Source organism: Seriola lalandi, unplaced genomic scaffold (assembly GCF_002814215.2).
Source record: "Seriola lalandi dorsalis isolate HSWRI2012SDOR001 ecotype SW California unplaced genomic scaffold, Sedor1 jcf7180002054143, whole genome shotgun sequence".
Lineage (NCBI taxonomy): Eukaryota > Metazoa > Chordata > Actinopteri > Carangiformes > Carangidae > Seriola > Seriola lalandi.
In genome coordinates this window covers 89222-90144 of record NW_019524696.1, presented here as the reverse complement: position 1 = coordinate 90144, position 923 = coordinate 89222, and the positions used below count along the sequence as shown (strand labels likewise).

Sequence of the window (923 nt, the reverse complement as noted above, 5' to 3'; positions counted from 1 at the left end):
CAGCTATATAACTTCAGTAAACTGACTGATGAAAACTAGCCTTTGGCTTTTTTTATAATATGACATTGTCAAGTCTAAACTTCCAGTCTGTTTTTCTACTGTATTAGTTCATCATTTGCACTCATTAGCTCTTAATGTGGGGGGTTCAATTAAAAAGCGCATTCAACATTTTCATTTGTCACTATGTCATTTAATCAATATTTGAATGGAATACACTGTTGACACAGAACAAAGTCAGTGCTCTTTGTGTTGTCCATGGAGGATTTGGGGATTCTCTGATTTCTAGCTTTCAGACACATAATACAGACCTAACTGTCCTTGGGCACGGGAGTCTTTTATTTAGTTATTTCAAATGAATGAACTGTATGTTTATGAATGTTGTGATTATTATTTATTAGTATCTTGAACTTGATGCACAGCTGCAGTTGGACTTTTACCTTCACCTCCGGCTGCAGTTCATGGCTTTTAGCTGCAGCTCATGAACCTTGAACCTTCCTTAATGGAGTTTGTGTCACTTGCAGCTGGACTTCATGTTAACTGGTTCACTCTTTCCTTCCCTGTGTCCATGAGACAAAGCGGGAAAACTCTCGGCCCAGTCTCAGCCGAGTCATATGAATAACAGCATTAGAAAAGTAAACGGTGAAACCATCGACGTAGGGAACATGGATGTAGGTCTATTATAAAACATATTAAATTTAAATTAAACATCCATGGTGGGGAACAAACACCTGTAACAGACGGTGGAGCAGGAAGGGGAGGGGAAGAAACCGAGCACAGGGAAGCTCTGCACCGTTTATACACTGGACTCTTGAGGTGATTGAATGTTGGCGCCATTTTGGATTTAAATACGGACGACAAACATCACGATGGCGTCAGTGAACCAGCCTTGGCTCTGTGTACAGTCTGCGGTCAGTAAGTAAAAA

At 40.4% G+C, this 923-nt stretch overlaps 1 protein-coding gene across 1 annotated transcript in view; it reads left to right on the top strand.

Moving 5' to 3' along the window:
- Positions 1 to 866: 866 nt before the first annotated feature.
- LOC111653080 (dual specificity tyrosine-phosphorylation-regulated kinase 4-like) overlaps positions 867 to 923 on the top strand; it is a 9270-nt gene continuing 9213 nt past the window's right edge. Inside the window, exon 1 of the mRNA XM_087173256.1 lies at positions 867 to 908. Coding sequence (XP_087029382.1) covers positions 867 to 908 — 42 coding nt within the window. The remainder of the gene's footprint in view (positions 909 to 923) is intronic.